At 51.9% G+C, this 22,201-nt stretch overlaps 1 protein-coding gene across 2 annotated transcripts in view; it reads left to right on the forward strand.

Moving 5' to 3' along the window:
- TBX4 (T-box 4) overlaps positions 1-20,792 on the forward strand; it is a 32,439-nt gene extending 11,647 nt beyond the window's left edge. The window contains exons 4-9 of one of the 2 annotated variants that reach the window (XM_025362503.1): positions 1,676-1,795; positions 3,367-3,514; positions 14,446-14,598; positions 15,572-15,660; positions 15,782-16,011; positions 18,597-20,792. In XM_025362503.1, the coding sequence (XP_025218288.1) occupies positions 1,676-1,795; positions 3,367-3,514; positions 14,446-14,598; positions 15,572-15,660; positions 15,782-16,011; positions 18,597-19,216 (1,360 nt within the window). In that variant the 3' untranslated portion in view covers positions 19,217-20,792. The remainder of the gene's footprint in view (positions 1-1,675; positions 1,796-3,366; positions 3,515-14,445; positions 14,599-15,571; positions 15,661-15,781; positions 16,012-18,596) is intronic. The other variant, XM_025362504.1, reaches the window with a different exon arrangement.
- The last annotated feature ends 1,409 nt before the right edge of the window (positions 20,793-22,201 follow it).

Here is a 22,201-nt window from a genome sequence, read left to right on the forward strand (position 1 = left end):
CCTCCTCCCTCCAGGCACGCACACATCCACACATGCGCACTCGCACACCCGCTCACATGTGCCTGGGCACACACACCCCACATCCCTACCTCCCCGCCCTGTAGTGCTTGCACAGGCCTCTCCTCCAGCAAGAGAGGGGCACAGGTGGGGCTGGGCGGGGCGTGGGCTGGCAAGGAAGTGAACCCTCTGCCTCAGTCGGGGTCCTGGCCTGGGCTTAGGGCCTGCCAGCTTATAGAGTCCTTGATCCCTTCTGGAAGCCCTGTCCTGTCCAGGTAAGCTGGTGCCCCTGGTGACAAAATAGGGGCCTCTGATAATCTGTTTGTGGCATCTTGGATAGCTTCTCCAGGGTCCCATACTGTCTTGGGTTAGTAAGAGGCAGAGAACTACCTGCTGGTTGTCCCAGAGTGGACCAGCCGGGCCGTGGCACAGCTCAGTGGGGCTTAGTGTCTTCATTGTGTCTTCAGCTGGGTTTGGATCCTGTTTCTCTTGGGGAACACCTTTGTGGGAGATCAGCTGGGGGTGGGGGATGGAGTCTGAGGAGGATGGTGAGGAAGTTCCGTTCTTCCCTCTGCTGAAGTCGGGGACCTAGTGACCAGGGGAGCTGTGCCCAGCGCGTTTGTGTATGCACTGTGCTGTTGTGTGTGCGTATGTGCTGAGGGGTGTGCGGAAGCCCCCTCTGGAATGTGCCCTGAACCTCAAGGCCCTGGACAGCCTCAGCATGGGCTGCAGGAAATGGCAAACTTTCTGGGTTTTGGTGAACCCATTTTCATAGAAGTAGGTCATACCACTTCTCCATTTACTTTGCTGAGGGTGCAGTGCAGCAGGGGTCTGTGGTCATTCACGCAGCAATCTATGAGATAGGTGGTAATGTTATCCTTGTTTTAGAGATAAGGAAACCAAGGCACAGAGAGGTTCAAGTAAGTTGCCTAAGGCTTGTCAATGGGGTCCAGGCTGTGACCATGGCAAGTGGTTTCAGAATCCCTGCCCTCTCTTATCCATGAGGCTCCTGGACCGACTTTCCCCTGATACTCAGGGTGCACAGGTCCCGGTGAGGTGTTCACAGGGAGAAATACCCGTGACAGATAACACCAGAACCCAAACCTAGCAGGGTTTTGGACGGCAGTCTCCTGTTTTCCCGCGAGCTGGTTTTAGGCCTAAAGGTTTCCACAGAGGCATGACCCAGAGGAGGCAGCCCATTATTTGTGGAAGCAGCTGATGGGGGTTTCCGGCCCCCTATAATTGCACCCCAGAACTTCAGTTGTGTCTGGGCTGGCAAAGGACAGGAGGGAAATTAAGGCAGCAAGGTTGGCGTCAGAATCTGCTCCCACAATCCTGACTGGGGTCTCTGTGCTTCAGCTGCTCACACGCACTAGCCCCAAGTCTTAGGGAATCATGGGGGAGGGGATAAGTGAATTTGGGAAATGGGGTAAACTCTCCTCCTAGACACAGACTGAGAGCTGCAGGGGCTCAGAGACAGCAGCCAGTGCCACCTTTTCCCTGTGCAGCGCGGGCAGAGGGGGAAGTGAGTTGCGCAGATCACACAGCTGTGACCAATGCTAAGATCGCTGGCCAAAAGGGCAGCACCTGTTAGTGGCCTTCTGCCGCCTTGCTCACTTTGTTCCACCTCTCCTGGTGCTCTGTCCACATGCTCCGCCTCACCCCTCGGCTCCCCCAGGAGGATGTTCCCCAGCTACAAGGTAAAAGTCACAGGCATGAACCCCAAGACCAAGTACATCTTGCTGATTGACATCGTCCCCGCCGATGACCATCGCTACAAGTTCTGTGACAACAAATGGTAAGTGGCCCCTCACCGCATGGCCCACCTTCCCTCAACTGCCCACTTGCCGCACGCCCCCACCTAGTGTTTTGTCTGGGGGATTTCTTAGCTACCTGAGTGACTGCCCAGGTCTGCAGGCTGGAGTTCACTGCCTGGAACTGGCCTTGCAGAGGCTGAGGTGGTCAGCAAATGTCCGCATGCCTGCTGCAGGTGGGGCTGGGGTTGGGCTGAAAACCAGCTGCATGTTTGGGAGTTGGTGGATTGCAAGGGTCTGTACTCTCCTTATGGCCATGGACAGTCAGGACTTGGTGACTATGCTGTCAGGTGACAGACAAATCATTAACACTGGCCAGATTTAGACTCTGTCAGTGCTTCACTGTGGGGAAGATGGAAGCAGTTCTCTTGGGGACTTTAAGAGCAGGGCCATTACCTGGTGTGTGGAGGCACTCTCCTGTTTCTTCATGTTCCCCTTGGCTTCAGGCCCCTCCAGCCATCCAGACAAAGTGAGGCTCCACCAGGGGGCTGGTGGATAGGAACCTTTGGCAAGGGGCTGGGAGACATAGAGAGGTGAAGACACAAAACCAAAAGGGGCCAGGTAAATAAATGCTGGGCTACCTTTCATGAGGCCAACTCCTTAGTCCCTGACTGCCTGGGAGCTCAGAACAGCGCTCCAGGAGCGAGCAGCCAGCCAGGACACTGCGCTCCGTGGCAGGTGAGCCACAGAGCTGGAGAGATTGGACTGAGGAGGCAGGATTTGGTGGCCACGTCCTGGCAAGGGCCATGCTTCTGTTTCTTCTCCCTCTCTGGGCTAGAACTCAGAGCAGGCTCTGGCTGTGGGGAGAGCTACCAATGAAGTTCTTACCATTGTTTTGGGGACTAGCCATTTGAGAGTTGTCTAGGTCCTCTGAGAAGCTCCCTCTAAATAATATAATTTATAACATGTGACAATCAGAATCATACGAGGTGTGGTGGCTCATGTCTGTAATCCCAGCTACTCTGGAGGCAGAGGCAGGAGGAAGACTTGAAGGTCAGGAGTTTGAGACCAGCCTGGGTAATATAGTAAGATCCCTGTCTCCATAAAAATTTTAAAAAGTTAACTGAGCATGGGTTCCACGCCTGTAGTCACAGGTACTTGGGAGGCTGAGGCAGAAGGATTGCTTGAGCCCAGGAATTGGAGGCTGCAGGGGGCTATGATCATACCACTAGTATGGGTGACAGAGTGGGAACCTGTCTCTTAAAAAGAAAAAAAGTTTTTAAATCGTAAGTGTAAATATACACAGGAGTGCCTAAAGCTCCTCACAATATTTTTGTGATTAGCCCCAGTCCTTCAATTAAATGATCCCATTTCCCTGTAACCTCCCTTTTTTTTCTACTGCAGTAAAATCAAGGAGATTCAGAACTGCTGTCTCCTCCTCAGCGTTCTCTCCTCCGTCCCTCACTCCTACTCTGGAAGTACTAATTTGACAATATGGTGGGACCAGCAGCTATTTTTTTCTCTGGTCAATGGGGGTTTGCTCCAAGAGGGGACAGGGAATCTGGCCTCACCCACCCCTGGAGTAATCGCCCGCTCTTATCTGCTCTGTTGGCAGGATGGTGGCAGGGAAGGCTGAGCCGGCCATGCCAGGAAGGCTGTATGTCCACCCGGATTCTCCTGCCACAGGGGCCCACTGGATGCGGCAGCTGGTCTCCTTCCAGAAGTTGAAGCTGACAAACAACCACCTGGACCCCTTTGGCCATGTAAGGATGGGGGCTGCCTGGCCTCGGGAGGCAAGTCTGGGGCAGTATTAGGGATGGGAAAGGCCAGGATGGGGACGGGGAGAATCCACTCCGGGATCCAGCTCCAGGCTTTGGCACTCACTGACCAGTTTAGGGAAGGAGCTCAAGCCTCTAAGGCGTGCAGAGAGCTGGACTTCCTTCCCCACCACTTACTGGCTGGGTAACTCTGGGCAATTGTTTCAGACTTTTTGAGCCTCACTTTCCTTGTCTAGAAAATGGAGATGACCATATCTCACAACCTTTCATGGTTGTGAGACATAAATGAGAGGGTATACAGGAAGCACTTTGCACATAGGAGGTGCTAAATAAATGGCAGCTATGATGATAAAGGTGACCAGTCAGGTCTCAACTTCAGTTCCCCAAAATCTTCCCTTGCTGGAACATAACACAAGGGGAGTAAGCCTTTTCGAGCAACAGTCACGGATGCATTCCGAAGCCCCTCTTTGGTATGTACCATCTGCCTGGCTTGACAGCCGCCTGCTTCTGGAAGGAAAGACCTTGCTCTGGCTCCCGTGTTAGCTCCTGCTGGGTTTGGCCTGGCCCTTACAGAAGAGTTCTGAAGCCCCAGGGATGCTGCTGACGCCCCATCCAGGCTGCCCAAGCTCATTCTTTCCCCATCTGGCCCTGGCAAGTCCACAAAAAAGAGATTTTTATGTGGAAATTTTTAGCTCTAGTGTGTGGCAAACAGAAGTCTGGGGACCTGGTACTATCCGCCAGGGCACAGGCCCCACCCCTCGAGACTGCCCATGGTTACTGCAGAAGTGCAGGGCAGGGGCAGTGGAGGCTTCGAGATGCAGGTGTGGCTGCTGAGGTTGCGAGGTGTGCAGGTATGTCCCGCTTTTACGCCCCAGCTCTGAAGCATAGTTCCTATGGAAAACTCCAGCCATGTTTCTTTTCTGAGTGATGGGTATGTAACTGGCAACGAACTTCTAGTTTTAATTTCTCAGAATCTGTTCAGTTCTCTTCTGAGTCATTGGTGAGCTATAAACAAGCAGCTAGGAGAATGCTTAATTAACGCCGTCAACTCCCGACTTATCTGGTTTGTGAGTCCCTATACTGGGTTTCCCATACAGGGCGGGCAGACTTCCAGTGGGGAGGATCAGCCAAGTTCCCACCTCCCCGAGCCCCAGGGCATTTCAGCCTAGAGGCAGAGGGGCTTCCTGGGTCTCCCAGGGCACCATCCTGGTCAAGACTTTGTTCCCAGTCAACTCCTACCTAACTTCCTGTGCTTGGCCAGGCTGTGGCACCAGCCTCAAAGGATAGGGAGGGTCTCTGTGTTGGGAGGCCAGGGAACCTGGCCTATGACTGCACACACACACACACAGACCCCATGGGGGGCGAATACAGAGCTTGGGGGGAGCTGCATCTTTGGGTGGCCATTTGTCCCTAGGGATCCAAGCCTGGAGAGGATCTTGGATGCGCCAGCTTGTTGTCAGGGCTACCAGCTGTGGGGATGTCTCAGAGGACTCCTCTTTTCTCCAACCTCTAGAAAGTGAGAGGGGAGAGGGTTAAGGGATGGAAAACTGGGCCTTCTGTAGGAAGTGGGAGAGAGTGCTCTGGCCTTCACAGCCTAGCAGTAGCTTTTCACAGCCTGGCTAACCTCTTCAGTGGCTCTCCCTGGGTCTATGAGTGGTTGGTGACAACCTGCATAGAGTCAGGGCCAGTGAGGCTGCTTGATGGGCTTGTGATGCTGGACGTGCCCCTGGCTACACCTGTCATGCCTGCCTGGGGCTTCCCTTGCTTTGGCCACAGGGATACTACCCACGGGAACTCAGCTTTCTCCCTGGATGAGTGGGACGCAGAGCATCTTCCTTCTCCCTTCATCCTCACACTTACCCATACTTGCAGTTTATTGGCTGCAACAGCCCTGTGGGTGTGGCAGGGCCCAGGTACCATCTTGGACCCAGGCCTTCTGCCTCCCGGTCCAGTGTCCTGGGCTTCTCCACTGCCTTTCCGTACCCAGGGCTCTTGCTGCGGTATCTTCACCAATTTAGAGCACCCTTGAAGAGGGAGCAGCCTCTGGCCATTCAGACAAGGGCTGTGGAGGGACATATCAGGGCACAGCAACCCATTTGGATGTTGACTTTCTTCTGCCCCTTGGCCCGTGCCTGTGGGAGTGGTGAGCTCTCATTGAAGGGTGAAGGAGTCACCCTTCTTGGCTTCTCAGTGCAAGAGGCTGGGGAAAAGCCACATTGTATTGGGAATTGCCCTTCCATCTGCACAACCACTTCTACATTTTCAGCTTGCCCTGAAAGCTTCTAGGCCTCAAGGGACTTTCTCCAGCCACATGAGCTTGGACTTTTCCTAGGGATCCTCATGGTATCCCAGGAGCTTGAGCAGCTGCCTCCTATCGGCAGCCCTCACCCCCAACTCCTGCCCAAAGGGCTGGGCTCTCTCCTCGCGAAAGGGCAAGTTGAGAGCCCATGAGAGTGGCTGCGGTATCATCTTGGGGTCCAACAGGTAGACTCAGTGTCCTTCTAGCCTGGAGATCCCTGGGCCCAAGCCACCCCATTTCCTCATGCCCGGAGATGAGCAGGGTGGCTGAGAGCCCATGTGTCTGCTTGTGGGTGCATTAAGGCCTCAAAGAGCAGGAAGCCCTGACTGTCGGGGTCGGGGGTGTGGAACAGTCATTTTGGGATAATCCGGGTTTTCCTATAATTCAAGATGCCCTTCTTCCATGAATGCTGCTCTCCTCTGAAGTCTGAGGACCTTAGGTTGAAGTCTTGGGCCTGGTAGCCTGTCCTGTGTGGCAGATGGGGCCCTGGAACAGGAACCTCTCAGACCACATGGCCAGAACCTCGTAAAAGACAGGACTGAGCTCTGACTAGAACACTCCTTGTGGGTTTTTGTTGTGGGATTAGGAAAGCCTTCACAGCAGAAGCCCACAAGAAATTTTCCAGTCCGAACCTTGGAGGGCAGGTTCAGGAGGGCAGAGGGAGTCAGCTCCAGTCCCGCGGTTGGGCCAGGCAGGAGCAGAAAGGACCATGGGGCTCGGGCTGGATGCGCTGCCTCCAGGTGGCCTGAATTCAGCTTTGCTTCTGCTGTTCTTCTGGCCACAGAAGCTGCCTGCCCACTGTTCCTTCCTGCCTGCCACTACTTCCCACACCCAGCAGGGTCCTGTGCCAGGCAACCATAAGATGGGAAGGGAAGCTGCTTCCCCCAGCTTTCTTCCTCTTCTCTTCTGAATAAGCTTCTAGAAATACCTGGGCTTCAGGAAGTTGGGGACGGCCTCACTGGGGCATAGGTGGGACCTGTATCCTGCAGCACCATGTGGAAATGGTGGCATGTGGGTATCCCAGATTGCTGAGGAGGAAGGGCCGGTTTATGATTTCTGACCCAGTGAGTCCAACTGTGGGAGGGGCTGCATTAGCCCCTGGGCTAGAGGTGTGGACTGCAGTTCCTCAGTCACAAAGTAGCACTCATTAGTCCCCACATAAATATGTGACTTCCTCCTCTAGCCACTGGGCTTCATAATCAGCATAGGCCTGACTGCCCCACCCTTAGCCCTGGGACTATCTTCCCACCCTCTTTGCCTAGGTAGCTACTCCTGAGCTGCGGGATCCAAGCTCAAATGCACCTTCTTCAGAGAGAAAGCTTGGGGTCCTCATTCTATGCTGTCAGAGCATTATGCAACTTTTCAAGCTAGTACTTGCCAAAGTTGTAATTTTGTACCTATTTGCATCTTAAAATTTTATTTATGAATAGGAAGTACTTTCACAAGCTTTAAACATAAATCATTGAATAAATTAAAATGTCTACAATACAACATCTCTTTCTACTTGTTCCTGATCCACTGTTTGTTTCAACCCCCAGTACAGGCAACCACAGTTACTAATTTCCTTTCAGCATTTTTGTTTTGTTTTTGCACACAGACAGAATGTGTAATCTGGAATCCCCTCTTTTACACACAAAAGGTGACATACTATGGAAACATTTTTTGCATCTTGCTCTGTAAACTTAATATCTCTTAGAGAATAGTGCATTCAGAGAGAGTTTCCTCATCCCTTTTGCAGCTGCACAGAATTATTATTATTTTAAATTTTTTTTGCGATGGAGTTTCGCTCTTGTTACCCAGGCTGGAGTGCAATGGTGCGCTCTTGGCTCACGGCGACCTTCACCTCCCAGGTTCAATCAGTTCTCCTGCCTCAGTCTCCTGGATAGCTGGGATTACAGGTGCCTGCCACTACGCCCAGCTAATTTTTGTATTTTTCCTTTTTTAGTAGAGACAGGGTTTCACCATGTTGATCAGACTGGTCTCAAATGCCTGACCTCAGGTGATCTGCCTGCCTTGGCCTCCCAAAGTGCTGGGATTGCAGACATGTGCCACCGCGCCCGGCCTGCAGCTGCATAGAATTTTATCGAATGATTGTTTTAGAAATCATGTAGCCAGCTCTTATTGAAGGAATTAGATTTTTTTTATTCTTTGCTCTTCTGATTAAGCTTGTATGTATGCCATTTTACACTGTGCCAAGTATATCTGCGAGATAAATGGCCTGTTCAAAGGGTACGTGGATTTGTAACTTTGAAACTATCACCAAATTCCCCTCCATGGGAGCTGTACTGATGTATATATTTCCACCACTGACTGTGGCCTTACCAATAAGGGTGGGAGAACAAACTTCTGGATTTTTGTCAGCTTGACAGGAGAAGAGTGGATACCAGTTTTAGCTTTAATTTGCATTTCCTTTATTATGAGTAAGGTTAAGCACCTTCTTTTAATAAATTTCCTCTCCTGTGAACTGCTTTTCTCATCCTTTGCTCATTTTTCTTGTAGGTTTTTGATATCAATTTCTAAGAACTCTTATAAATTAGGAGGATGTAGCTCTTATCTGTGATATCAGTTACACATGTCCAGGTTATCGTTTGTCGTTTGGTTTTGCCTGTAGTGATATTCCCACGCCGATGCTTTTGATTGAATTGATCAATCTTTTCCTTCTGGATTTTGGATTTTGAGTTATTGAAAGCCCTAATCCCCTCTTTACTTATAAGGGACTTTTCTTCTAGTATTTTATGGATTTATTTTTACATTTAAACCATTGATCCTTTTGGAATTTATCCTGGCCTTGATTTGAGGTGTGAATCCAATTTTTATTTTTTTCTAGAGAGCTATCCAGTTGTCCCAGGATCACTAATTGAGTCGTCCACTTTCCTCCCCTGGTTGAGGTGCCTTATTTCTGAACACTAAATCCCCATATGAATGTGTGCCTGTTCACACGCCAGTCTTGTAACTGTTGAGACTGGATAATAGGTTTTAGTGTTTGGCAGGACTGGGCCTCCCTGATCTTCTTCAGAGTTTTCTTGGCTAGTCTTGTCTATTTTTTCACATAAACTTTAGAATAAGCTTATAGTGTTTAAAAAAAAAAAAAAAAAGGAGCTTATTTGTATTTTTATTGGATGTGCTTTAAATTATAAATTTACTTAGAGAAGACTGATAGGCATCCTTTTCTATTTGCTGAAGGGTTTTCTGGTCCTTCAAGCGTATTCAGGTTTCCTTGAAGTGACCCTGCACATTTCTCGTTAGGTGTGTCACCTGATTTGTTACCATGATAAATGCAGCCTTTCTTTCACTACATTTTCTCACTGCTTATTTCTGCTCAATTTCGGGGTTACTATGTGACTTCACCACCAGATAGCAAACCATGAGGTTTCCAATCACTGTGACATCCTAGTGCCTAACCATCGAGTCTGGCAAGCCAGTGGGTGCTGGTGGATGGTAAGTGCATGAGAAACTCCTGAAGGAGGTGGTAGTTAGACAGCAAAGCCACTTCCCCTGCCAAAGCTTATGCTGGATGTCCCCGCAAAGCTTATGCTGCAAATTTGCCAGTGGGGACCAAGAGCTATTTATCTCCCTCTTTCCTCCTTTCCTTCCACATTTGCTGATCCCTGACAATGTGCCAAGCCCTGAGCTCCAGATCAGGTCCCACCCTCCCCAGCCAGGTTGAGGTATGAACTCAGGCTTGGAAACTAGTCCCAATTCTGGCTGTGCCTGAAACTGGCTGTCTGATGCTGGGCAAATGCCTGTGCCTCCCTGACCCTCAGTCCCTCGCCCGTTAAAATAAGGGCAATAATAATTAATGCCGACTTTATACGGATAATGTAAAGACTAATTTTATGGTGCAGGTAAATGACTTAGCACAGGGCCTGGCACACAGGCTATGCTCAGTAAGTGCCAGCTGTGATTGCTGTTGCTGTGGCAGAGGGCAGGAAGGTTTGGAGGCCCCATGGTACCACCCCAGTGTTGCTCCCTGGGCGTGAGGCCTGAGGTTCCTCTGGCCAAGGCCTCTGGAGTGGGCTGATGGGCTCCCTGATTTCGTTCTAGTTTGAATTTTCCTTGGGCGCACCTCTTATCATTCTGGTCTCAGTTTTCTTTCTTTTCTTCTTTGGTGTTTAAGCTGAGATCCTGTCACTGTCCTAACCTCTTGGTAGGGCTGGGGAGGATCAGAAGGATGATGGAGAAGGTAGTCACAGAAAGTAAAATTATGATACAGGGTAAATCTGGTTTTAGTATCTGACAAAATGGACATTAGCCACACTGTTGAGGGGCTAGCATCCACATAATGTGTGTTCTGTGATGGACAGTAGGGCCTGCTGACCCAAGTCCTTTACAGTGTTTAATTGGCACCTTCTCGTGAACTCTGAGCTTGTTGAGAGTGGTGTGTGCTCTCTCACAGGCCATCTGGATCCTGCTGCAGACTGTGTCTCCAACCAGCTGTGTGTTCCTGGGCGAGTCACGTCTCCACTACCAGCATTCTGTTCCTCATCTGTAAAATTAGAGAGCTGGACACGAATGATCTCAATGGCCTGCCTCTCCATGCCCTAATGTTCTGTGATTCCAATGTAGATAGATCTGGGCTTTATTGGCCAAGCACGCTATGGCGATCTCTTGAGGAGAGGGATGTTTGGCGCAATTGCAGTTGTTAAAATAGAACAGGCTTCTGAATTGTGGCCAGAACATAATGAATCCCATTTCTGTGAAATGATGATGATGACGGAACCAGTCATGTAGTGGGGTTGTTGACGTGGCTGGCCCATTTGGCCCCATATCCTCTGCAGCAAATATAAATGTGAAACTCTGGCAAAGTAGTTTAATGTGGCGCCTGAGGAACTTCCGAGCAAAGCCAGGTGTGTGAGTCACTGAGTTGGTTTCACATTCTCCCGGCTGATGGGACTAAGGCTCGAGTTTATACTTGCCTTGACTCAATGGGTGGGACTTTCTTCCAGATACTTGTCGAGGTTCTAGACTGTCGGAGTCAGGAGGGGTTTTTGGGACCACTTAGTCAAAGTCCCCACTTTATAGATGGGGACTCCAATGGTTGGAGAAGGAGAAGAGCTTCCTCAGGACTTGACGCTGGTGAACGGAGATCATGAAGGCGTCTGCACCCTTCTTGACTTCTCTATGACTGGGGTTACCCTCACCTAGTGGCTCCCACCTGCCCCTGTAGGACTGGCAGCTTCCCTCTGCAGGTTTCCCTGTGAGCCTGGTTGGTTCCCTGCCTCGGAAGGTGTGTTGGGCAGTCTCTCCACCTTAGTCATCAGGGACTTTGTCTGATGGGCTAAGGAGTTTGGCCTTTATTCCAAGGGTCAAGCGGGAACAATCAAAGGTGGATTGTGGATATAAGGCATTTATTGAGCCCTATATACTGGCAGCAGTCGTAGGAGGGGATATTGGGGGAAGAGGAGGAAATACAAAAGGCTCTGCTCTTAAGCAATGCACATCTTCCTGAATTTCCCAGAAGATTGTGAGCAGGGGAGTGAACTGATGGGATGTGTTGCAGGATGAAATGAAGAGAAAGTACATGGAAGTAGGGGGAGGCTGTCCCCGCAGCCCAGCCAGAGATGGTGGGGCATGAAGCAGGGGTGTGCAAAGGGAATGGAGGGGCTTTTGTTTTATAGACAGAGTCACAGAAATCAGTCACTGAGTGCACCTGGAGGTGGATGACAGTGAGGAGAAAGGGAGTTGATGATGATACCCAGTGCTTTGATCAGCCCACGACTGCTCATGACTGTCCAGGTGTCACAGGAGCAGGGAGGCTGCTGCCACGTGTCCTAGTGTCCAGCACAACCTTCATGAGGTGCTGGTGCCTATGGCTCTATCCTGGGTTCTCTCAGTCCAGTTTCTGTTCTCCCTTTGTGCTGCCACCTTTGGAGGGCTAGAGTGACTGGGAGAGGCCTTCATGCCAAGGAGCTGGAACATAGAGCTCATGGGAGATCGTCTCTGTGCATGTTTCATTGCCACTTTTGACCTGGAAAATGCTTAGAGATGATCTCGTCTTTAGTGAGCAAGCAAAGACCAGAGAGGAGGGGACTTGCCCACGTTCCCATGGAGGGTTTGTGGCCGTGGCCCAGATCTTCCCACTCTCAAACCCGACCTTGCCCTCACTAGATCCTGTCTGGGAGCAAAGGAGCCTGGAGATACAAAAAGATAAAAGGTATGGCCCTTTCTCCTGAGGAGTTTAGAGTGTAACTGAAGGGAAAAGAAGAAATAGGAAGCCACTAGGATGCAGAATGACAGCCAGGTAGATAACGCATGAGAAGCAAGTTTCAGAACTGGGTGTTCAGAGCAGGCCCTTGAACCTGAGCCTTCCTAGAAGAGATGTTAGGCCCAGAAGGTGAGAAGAAAATGTGAAAGGAAGATCAAGACAGCAGAGGGACCTGCATGTGCAAAGGTGCTCAGGTAGAAACTGGGCATTCCTGGAGCCATCGGGCCACCTCCCAAGTATTCCATTGCTGGATCTTCTGGGAACGTGGGTCCTTTGTGGGTGCCTACAGCTCTGTGAATAGTGCAGGGTGATGGAGTCACCTTAAGGGGCTGGGAGGTGTTTTCCAGGCCCAGTTCCTCTCACCACAGGAGCATCCCCAGTGTCCTGGAAAGGGACAAATAGCAAGGCCTCTCTAAGCGGGACCTGTGTCCTGTAGCCTCACTCTGCGTTCCTCACCTGGCAGGCCCCCAGTTGGGCGGCAGGTCCCCAGCTGCAGGACCTGCTTTGGGGTTTGGGGAGTTACGTACTCGCCTTGTGAGGGTCCAGAGGTTTGTCACTGAGGGCTGGTGGGGGCGTGGCCAGTGCAGAAGGCAGAAAGTGTGGTTCCTGCTGGATGGAGTCACCCAGCTCAACCGAGGAGCCCAGGGAAGGCCGGTACCCACAAGCCAGGTCCTGGCCCACCCGTTCCTCAGTTGAGCTGGCTCTCTAAGTTATCCCGGTGCCCCAGGGCACGATGAGAGCAGAGTCTTCCCAGACTAAGACTTTGGCCAAGACTTGCCATGGAAGAGCCTGACTCTGGCCTTTCTCGTGGCACTCTGGTCACTAACGGGTTAAACCTTTCATTAAGCGTCAGCACCAGGCCCCATCCCTGGAAACCTAGAAGGGCGGCAGCCCAACCACCAACCCAAGGAAAGGGCACTCCCAGCTACAGAGAAGGGAGCTCAGAGGGGAAGAGGACCCGAGGGCCCGCCTGGCCCGGCCAGGACAGAAACCAAAGGGTTAACAGAAGCCGCAGGGCTGATAAAATGCCCCAAATTCCTGGTCCTGCCTTCAATGGGGAGGGCGTCTGGCAAATGTCAACGATAAAAAATACATTTTAATGGCACATGATGCAGCTGCTACCGTGGGGCGCAGCCAAATGAAGCAGGTTTGGAGCAGCAACTACTGTGAGCAGCCCCAGGGGCTCTGGCGGCCACGCCTCCAGGGCGCTTTGCTAAGCTTTGTCCAGCTACGGCAACCCACCTCCCCCAGCCCATGGCATCCTCAAGGGCCCTTGGGATTGGGGGCCTCTTGCCTTCTATGGCATTATTTTAGGAACTGTGCCATCTCCTACCTTGGCACCTTGAACACTTGAAGAGCTTCCCTGAGGGCTGGGAGTGGCCAGGTGGGAGTGGGCAGGTCTGAAGGCAGGATACATCTGGGTCTCCCAGCACATCCTCAGCCAGCCTCTGTGAACATTGAGAAATGCATGAACAAGGCTAGGCACGGTGGCTCACGCCTGTAATCCCAGCACTTTCGGAGGCCGAGGTGGGCGGATACTTGAGTTCGAGACCAGCCTGGCCATCATGGTGAAACCCTGTCTCTACTACAAATATAAAAAATTAGCTGGGAATGGTGGAGCACGCCTGTAATTTCAGCTACTTGGGAGGCTGAGGTATGAGAATCGCTTGACCCCAGGAGGTGGAGGTTGCAGTGAGCCGAGATTGCGGTACTGCAGTCCAGCCTGGGCAACAAGAGTGAGATTCCGTTAGAAAAAAAAAAAAAGAAAAAAAAGAAGAAAAGAAAAGAAAGAACAAATGAGCAATGTAACAGAAAAAAGTTACAGTGGGACACTTTCCTCAGCTTCCTCCCTCTCCCTCATCCTGCAAAACCCAAGTATTTCTAGAAGAGGCAGGTCACGTGTAAGAAGGGTATTGAGAAGAGGTGAGGCTGGAGGGGGACCCCTGAGGGGAGGTTACGTGTTATGATCCCCTTTACAAATGTGGAAACTGAGGCACAGAGAAGCCCAGTGACTTGTCTGAGATCAAACAGTGAGTCAGTGGCACCCTGGACTTTTGCTGACAGCTCAGAATTCCACCTGCTACACTGTGCTGAGTTCACAGTGGGCTTTTACACTGTTAAGGGCTTACTCGAGTTCTCCATTACCACAGTGAATCAATTGGTCACATCAGGGAGGGCCTGGGGCTGGGCGTTAGTGCTGGTGCAGAGAGGCTAAGTGGGGCCGGGGTGGAGAGAATTTGGGGCCCAGGGGCTTGGTTCTTCACTTGGGAGCTCCAGTCCCGGTCCGAAGGCCCTGGATCCTGTGCTTTGAGGAGAATGAGAAAAACCAGGCCAGGGCCAGATGAATGAGGTCAAGGGCCTGGGGTTTGCGGATGGGGCCCTGGAGCTCAGCATGAGATCCTTCTCTTCCAGATCATTCTCAACTCCATGCACAAGTACCAGCCGCGGCTCCACATCGTTAAGGCTGATGAGAACAACGCTTTCGGCTCCAAAAACACCGCTTTCTGCACCCACGTGTTCCCAGAGACCTCCTTCATCTCTGTGACCTCCTACCAGAATCACAAGGTACAGCCACTGCCCCACAGACCCCGCTTAAAACCATCCCGCATTCCTTCCACCACGCAGAGAGGCAGAGTATGAAGCCAGAGTCCCAGCAGGGCTTGGGCAGGCCTAGTGCAGGGCCCTCAGAAGCCTAGAGTCCCTCAGAACCGTGAGCAAATCGAATGATGAACAGAAAAGGACCCTAGACACGTCCATCTCCAGCGCAGAGGAATTACAGTCTCTGTGTTTTGCGGAATGGAGAAAATTGGCAACTGTAAAAACCAGGAGCTTGGAGCCTGCCTTGTGGTTTGAGCGTTGGACCCTTTCATTCCACAATCTTCTTTCTCTTGGTTCATCTCCTGGTGCCTTCAGAGAGAGGGGTAGGGAATGGGGAGAGGAGCCCTGGGGTGCTGTCAGCTGGGGTGTGGAAGCAGAGCCTGAGCAGAGGCACTTCCCAGGCTGTGGTCGGCCACCTCCCACCCTGGTTACTGCCCTGCCCAGCCCAGCCACCCCCACTGTGTCCCAGTCACGGACAGCCGTGCTCTGCCACCCATCTGCTTTCCACAGTATGCACATGGGGACTGGCAGGTGGGCAGGGGTCACTGGGGAAGGGCCATGGCTGTGGTGGATTTTAGGCAGAAGAGTGACAGAGTGGGAATTGCATCTAGAACAGTCACTCAGAACCTGATGTGGTAGTTGCACAGACTCAGGCGGCAGGCCTGGGATGCTCACTGGGAAGCTGTTACAGGTCCCCAGGAGAGACCCGTGGGGACAGAAGCCCGGCAGTGCAGAGGGCTGGGCAGCAGCAGAAAGAATCGGAGGGTGGAGAGCAAGGAGAAGGGATCAGAGCCAGGAACAAACCAGGTGGGAATGGCAAGGCCCACTTCCCCAGACCTGCCCTAGTTCTGACTTTGCCTGGGATTGGGGAGGAGGGAGGGCCAGAGGTCAGCCCAGTCTCGCCCTCCTCCCGGCGACCCTGTGTGTTTTCCCCCCACAGATCACCCAGCTGAAAATTGAGAACAACCCTTTTGCCAAGGGATTCCGGGGCAGTGATGACAGTGACCTGCGTGTGGCCCGGCTGCAGAGGTGGGGCCGCGCGGCCCGGGGGGTGGGGCGGGCAGATGGGATTCAGGCACGTGGCCTCTGTGACCCTCAGTGCATCTTCACTCTCTTCCTGTCTCTCCTCCTGTCCTCCCCACCCCTTCAGCAAAGAATACCCTGTGATTTCCAAAAGCATCATGAGGCAGAGGCTCATCTCCCCCCAACTCTCGGCCACACCGGATGTGGGCCCCCTGCTCGGCACCCACCAGGCGCTCCAGCACTACCAGCACGAGAACGGTGCTCACTCGCAGCTCGCGGAGCCGCAGGACCTGCCCCTCAGCACCTTTCCTGCCCAGAGGGACTCAAGCCTCTTCTATCACTGCCTGAAAAGACGAGGTAGTGCTCTCCTGGTCTAGAAGCCCTAGGGGGTCAGAGAAGGGGTGAGGTTCTCCCCGACACCACTCTGCAGCCCCCGGACCCCCCAAAACACACACACGCATCTGGTGCTTGTGTGGCCTGGGAGAGTGGGCCTGAAGGGTTAGGGATCACAGCTGGGCGCCGGGCCATCTTTTTTAGTGCAGGGATGCTGGTTCTCGTCTTCAATGCTGCCTTTGGAACCCTCACAGACAGCTTGTAGCCCTGGCGTCCCCAGATGCCTTTCCAAGTGTTGCTTTGCAGTCACTGCTCTGAGAGCCTCATGGGGTGAGCTGGGCTCTCTCTGGAAGTGCAGGAAGAGGCTGACACTTCCCAGTCCAGAGGTTTTTGGAATTGGAGCTGTTATTTGTCAAAGCAACCTCAATTCCAGAACAGGGAGGACTTGGTGTCTCACATGCAGGGCCTTCCGTCCGATCATTCCTTCCAGGATCTGCAGTGGCTGCTTGAGAGTTGAGATGAGCTATTGTGGATGTAGATGGGAGCTGGGAAGACAAGCCACAGCACCCTCTGTGCCAGGTCTCTTCGTAAAGAGGAGGAACCCGGAGCTAGGCACCATCACGTCTGTGCTCTGTGCCAGGTTTTGATTCCTCCATGGATAGAATTGCGATGATTCATGTTACTCCACCAGAAGACCTCACGGGGCCGCTGAAATTCCCTTCAGAATGAGCCTGGGGACTTTTGCTTGCCATCCAGAATGTTCCCTCAGCCCTGCTCCTAGGGACTAGCCTGGCAGAGCTCCGAGATCCCCTGCATAAGTCTCATTAGAACTCAGTGACCTAGACCACGGGTCGTCAAACTGTGGCCTTCGGACCTAACCCAGCCTGCTACCTGTACAAAATAGTTTTTACATTTCAAAACAATTGAAAACAATCAAAAGGAGAATATTTCATGAAATGTGAGCATTATGTGAAATTAAAGTTTTAGTGTCCATAACGTTTTACTGGAACACAGCCATACTCATTTACTTACGGGTTGTCTATGGCTGCTTTCATGGGACAACAGCAGAGTTTCGTAGTTGCAACAGATACCCTGTGGCCCACAAAGCCTAAGATATTTACTATCTGGCCCTTTGCAGAAAAAGTTTGCCAACTCCTGACCTAGAGTGAGTAGGCCACCTGCCAGGATCAAGAGCTTAGCGCAGGGAGAAGAGAGGGATTTGGAGAGATGACAGAGAATCAGGCTGAGTGAGGGGCAAAGGAGAGAGCTGGGCCAGGGAGAGGAGCAGGTCTCCCTGGAAAGGGCAGATGCCACCAGCAGGGGCAGAGGAGAGAGGTGAGCACAGGCCTTCACACCCACTCAGCCCCTCTGCTTCCAGCCCTGTGTGTGCACACAGAGAGCTCCCAGAATGAATGCCTGGAGAAAACAAGAGGAGGGAGGCCAAGATGAGCCCTGGATGGGTGGGGTTTGTGGTTTTTTTTGTTTTGTTTTGTTTTTTTGAGATGGAGTCTCGCACTGTCTCCCAGGCTGGAGTGTAATGGTGCAATCTGGGCTCACTGCAACCTCTGCCTCCCGAATTCAAGCCATTCTTCTGCCTCAGCCTCCCCAGTAGCTGGGATTACAGGTGCATGCCACCACGCCCAGCTAAGTTTTGTATTTTTAGTAGAGATGGGGTTTCACCATGTTGGTCAGGCTGTCTTGAACTCCTGACCTCAAGTGATCCGCCCACCTTGGCCTCCCAGAGTGCTGGAATTACAGGTGTGAGCCACTGCACCCAGCCCAGATGAGTGTTCTTAAATTGGCTCAGTGGGCTGCTCCCCAAACCCTCAGGCCTGGGTCAGCCCTGGATCCCAGGGGAGGGCGCGCCACTCCAGATAGTTAGACCCTCCTGGTGGAGGATGTCGAAAGGCACATACATGATTTGTGGCATCTGATGTCGTCTTCCTCCAGAGTATCTGCTTAGCCTGAGAAGTACGTCACCTTTTTCACTTATTATCAGTTCTATTTCTTAATTTTGTAGACACTGTTATGTTGGAATCTGTGTAGTAAAAATCCGATGGCTCTTCTTTAAACACATGTGAGGTTAGTTCCACTTCTAAAAACAACAGAAACATGCCTGCAAGCGGCTTTGGCTCCCTGAGGTCTTCCTGGGAGCTGAGGATGGAGGCGGAAACCTCATGGCCTTAATTTTCTGGCTCCTTCAGACAGATGTGGCCTCTGGGCCTGGGCTGGCCTGGCAAGGGCCTCCCCTTTCCTTGGCCAGGGCAGGCCTAGCCTGAGAATGCCACTGCACACCAAGTCCTCTTACTCTCTCAAGAGTCAGGCTGGCGAAGGATCAAAGCCGAGTGCTGCCTGGCTAAACCCGGCCCTCAGTGTCCGGTGATGTGGTGTCCCCCGTGGCCTCTGAGTAGGGTCCGTAATCTGACCACTTCTTGGCGGCTGCCACCCTATAAAAGCTGTGGCTGATTGAAATGGCTCTGGGAGTGCCATGGCAACATGGGGAGGGCGGGCGCGGAGGGAAAAGGACAGGCTGTCCCAGCATCCAGCAGGGCGCCCTAGGGCCTGGGCTGGTGGAAATGGTTCTTCCTGAGTGTTACTTTGTCTTTCAGCAGACGGTGCCCGACACCTGGACTTACCCTGCAAGCGATCCTATCTGGAAGCCCCCTCTTCGGTGGGGGAGGATCACTATTTCCGTTCTCCCCCTCCCTACGACCAGCAGATGCTGAGCCCCTCCTACTGCAGTGAGGTGACCCCCAGAGAGGCCTGTATGTACTCAGGTTCAGGGCCTGAGATTGCCGGGGTGTCTGGGGTGGACGACCTGCCCCCACCTCCGCTGAGCTGTAACATGTGGACTTCAGTGTCGCCGTACACCAGCTATAGTGTGCAGACGATGGAGACTGTGCCATACCAGCCCTTCCCCACCCACTTCACCGCCACCACCATGATGCCGCGGCTGCCCACCCTCTCCGCTCAGAGCTCCCAGCCACCAGGAAACGCCCACTTCAGCGTCTACAATCAGCTCTCCCAGTCTCAGGTCCGAGAGCGGGGGCCCAGCGCCTCATTCGCAAGAGAGCGCGGCCTTCCCCCAGGATGTGAGAGGAAGCCACCCTCACCACATCTAAATGCTGCCAATGAGTTTCTCTACTCTCAAACCTTCTCCTTGTCCCGAGAGTCTTCCTTACAGTACCATTCAGGAATGGGGACTGTGGAGAACTGGACTGATGGATGACTCTCACGTCTCCTCCACAGCCCCGGGACCGTGTTGCTCCAGTATTAACCTCTGTGGGTGGCCTGCACTACCAAGAAACACAGGAAGGTATTCCAGAGGGAGTGTGTGTGTGTGTGTGTGTGTGTGTGTGTGTGTGTGTCTGCACGCGAGCACGTATGTATTTGGAGAGCATCCATCTTCTGACATACAACTGAGGTCATGACAAGGAAAAAAAAACACCACATTTATCTAAGAAGTGATTTGGGCTGCAGGACCTGGGTCCATTGTTATCTGACATCTGTTGACATGCCCGTGGGTGGGATGGGAGTGGAGGGTTCTCATGAGTTATTGGAAGGGTTATATAATTGTTGATTTACTCAGGGGCCAGGTGGGGCGGTCTGTCCCATGGGGAAAGATTCTCATTGCTGGGGTAGGAAGATTCTTGCTGCTGGGGTGTGACGGCTCTGTGCACGCCTTAGAGTTCCTGGCCTTCTATTTGCAAGGGGAGAGGAGAATCTGGTTTTGGTAGCAGGAGGCCCATTCCTTGGGCTTCTGGAGAGTCTGTAAGACTGCCTGAGAGGTGGGCTCAGCTCAGCCACAACATGTACTTTGATAGTACAGCTGGCTGCTCAGTTAGTGGCCTAGACATTGATGACTGGAACTCTGAGGTCTGAGGGATGACATTCGGAAAGGGTCACGTGCTAAATGTCACCTGAGGGGTATTTTTAAAGGTTTTTGTTTTTTCCTTCAAGAGAAGGGAAAATGCAACCAGTCGCATCTCTGTCATCATTCAGGTTTTGTAGTAAAGTAGAGAGCCCTTCCTCCTAGGTCCCCAACATACAGTCTCCCACTCTGGTGTGCGGAGAGTCGGCCTCCCAGGCATCATCCCATCTGCATCCTATGACGGGCAATTATGAAACACGCCTCAGCTGGCATCATCCCCAGGAAGCCACACTGCAGCTGATGTCTGGCGTCTCCAGGGCCTGTTCCGCTCGCAGAAAATCTACGCTTCTGGAGTGAGAAAGCCCAACAGAAATAAAGATAGTTGAGAAAAATTCATTTCTTCCAGTAAACTCAGCCGGTGAGCTCAGAGGAGCAAAGAGAGTTCTCCAGTGTGGCACTCACACAGTCCTCAGCCCTGCGTTTTAGCATTGAACACCACCAGGCCATCAATGTGGCTGGGGTGAACTCTCCATCAAACTTGGGAAATCACTAAACTTTGCATGCTGAATAGCTATTTATATATTATATAAAAAATAAATATATTATATATATATATATCTCACAAATGCAGGCCACATGTCAAATTCAGCTTTGCTTTTTACAAATGAATGAACTTAATAAAAATAAACATTGGAGGAGGTATTTGGAAAGACATCTATTTAAATTTTTATTACATGTTTGATATTAAAAACTAAGAATGGTTTAGATAAAACATATAAATAAATATATATATATAAACACACACACACTACAGATAAAGCTTTTTTAGAAAACACATTAGCTAACAGGTGATATGGAACTTCAAGTGTTTTGTTATATAGCATGGACGTTTTATTTTGCATATCAGAACATAAAGCCATTTTACAACTGTGAAGTGTGTGGATGCTCTTTATTACTGACTTGTCATTTCTTGGTTCTGCAATGGCCTCTGCCTCTTTTTTGCTGGTATTTTTTTTCTCTCAAGTGTCAGGTGAGGCCTTCAGTGCCTCTGAACATTTGTACCGTGGAACCCCTGAGCTCAGAGTGAAGTCACTTAGGACCAACAGAGCAATTGTACCTTTGATCTCATGCTACTCCCTGGGTTATGAATCTGGATTCCAGGGTCCACAAAGACCCCAGAAGGGCAGGGCAGGCAGTAGAGCAAGAGTCTGTCTCCTTTCAGCAGTGACCACATAAGCTGGCCATTTGAGGGAAGTGGTCTCATAAGTAGGGAATTCCTGGTGGGATTTATGCAGCTGCTTCAGAAAAGGAACTGAAGAGCAGGCTCGAGTCAGCGCCGGGGGCTTCCTGGAGCAGTCAGGGGCATGAGCTCATCACCACCGTCACCCCAGAGAGGGTGAGTCAAGGCCTGGCAAAGTACCCATTCGCCCGCACCTTGGCCAGGTCTCTGAAGCTTGGCCACAAGATGGAGAGAGGAAAAAAGAGGTGAAATCCAGCCCGGGTTTACCCTAGATTCGAAGAGGCAGGCATAGGAAGGTGCTGCTGGCTCTCCCTCCTTAGGACCTTGCCACCTGCCGTGCCCCTCATGGCTCCTTCCCCAAAGCTGCTTACCTGCATCCACCATCTCCACTGCAGGCTGGTCTGGGAACCCAGGAAAAGAGAAGTCAAGGGAGGTGTGCCCTTGAATCCTTGCCCTGTCAGGACTGAGATGAGATTTCCTGCTGGGTAAAGAGTCAACCTTGTCTCCTGTTTCACCAGAGTCCTTTTGTGGCTCTAGGCTGCTCTCTGGCTGGACTTCCTCCTGCAGAAGAGGAAGCCAAGCTCCATCCTCCCTTGGCTGTTGGCGCACACCGTGGGCTTCTTGGTCATGGAGAAAGATGTTAACTGAGCTTGGCTCAGGGGACAGGGAAGGGGGGAATCTTCCTAACTCCCACCTGCTGTGCTCTTTTCTTTCTGGCTGAACACAGCACATCTGGGACACTCCACACCTTCTAGAGCCCAGGCAGAGGGCTGGGGGCAATGCGGATGTTCCCAGGTTCTCTCCAAACACATGGTTGGCCGAGTCTGACATGAAGAAAGCCACTTCTTAAAGGAGTATTTTGCCTCGAGGCAGCCCACGGCTTCCTGCCAGCTTGCTGGGAAGCGTGAGGTCCCTGGGCTTCCCCACCTGGGCATGGCCAGAGTCGGGCCTGCAGTGGGATTTGTGAAACTTTCCTGCCCCTCTGAATCAACAGCTCAATAAAAAGGGGGCACATGGGATATCCTGAAACAAAGGGCACCATTCAGGAGCGCCAACAGGTCATACATCATCGGCCAGAAACCTGCCACATGAAAAGGGTCTGC

This window comes from Theropithecus gelada, chromosome 16 (assembly GCF_003255815.1).
Source record: "Theropithecus gelada isolate Dixy chromosome 16, Tgel_1.0, whole genome shotgun sequence".
NCBI classification, from domain to species: Eukaryota; Metazoa; Chordata; class Mammalia; order Primates; family Cercopithecidae; genus Theropithecus; species Theropithecus gelada.